Below are 534 nucleotides of genomic sequence, written 5' to 3' on the forward strand. Positions count from 1 at the left end.
GGAAAGGAGCACAAGCAAGACCATAAGTGACTGTGGAAAGTTGATAAGTGGTGATCTGTTGACCTTTCATCCAAAGAATACGTTGGTATTTGCAGTCATCTTGATGAACCTTTATCTGCCTATACATCTTTTCGATATCTGATGAAAAGACGTACCTATGTTTCCGAAACCATATAAGAACATTAAAAAGGTCAACTTGGAGCTTTGCATCTGTGTGAAGGATCTCATTTAACGATATTCTTTTTGGAACTCGCCGTGTACCGTTGAAAACAACTCGTAACTTGGTGGTTGTGCTCGATTCACGAACTACTCCATGATGAGATAGATAATATGCTGAAGCAGGCTCAGTCTCGTCATCGCGAATTTTCACCATATGCTGTAGACTTTTGTACTCATTTAGGAAGGATGAGTATGCTTGATAAAAAATTTGATCCTTATCGAATTTCCGTTGAAGACATTTCAACATCTGTATTGCTACTGGTTTCGAATTTCCTAGCTGTTCTGTTGACGCGGAAAAAGGTAATCGAACAATGT

General features: G+C 39.0%; 1 protein-coding gene across 1 annotated transcript in view; it reads left to right on the forward strand.

The window, feature by feature from the left end:
* The window catches only part of LOC117172879, a 1,514-nt gene extending 1,410 nt beyond the window's left edge, over nucleotides 1-104 (forward strand). Inside the window, exon 3 of the mRNA XM_033361154.1 lies at nucleotides 96-104. Within this exon, the coding sequence (XP_033217045.1) occupies nucleotides 96-104 (9 nt within the window). The remainder of the gene's footprint in view (nucleotides 1-95) is intronic.
* The last annotated feature ends 430 nt before the right edge of the window (nucleotides 105-534 follow it).

Source organism: Belonocnema kinseyi, chromosome 5 (assembly GCF_010883055.1).
Source record: "Belonocnema kinseyi isolate 2016_QV_RU_SX_M_011 chromosome 5, B_treatae_v1, whole genome shotgun sequence".
NCBI classification, from domain to species: domain Eukaryota; kingdom Metazoa; phylum Arthropoda; class Insecta; order Hymenoptera; family Cynipidae; genus Belonocnema; species Belonocnema kinseyi.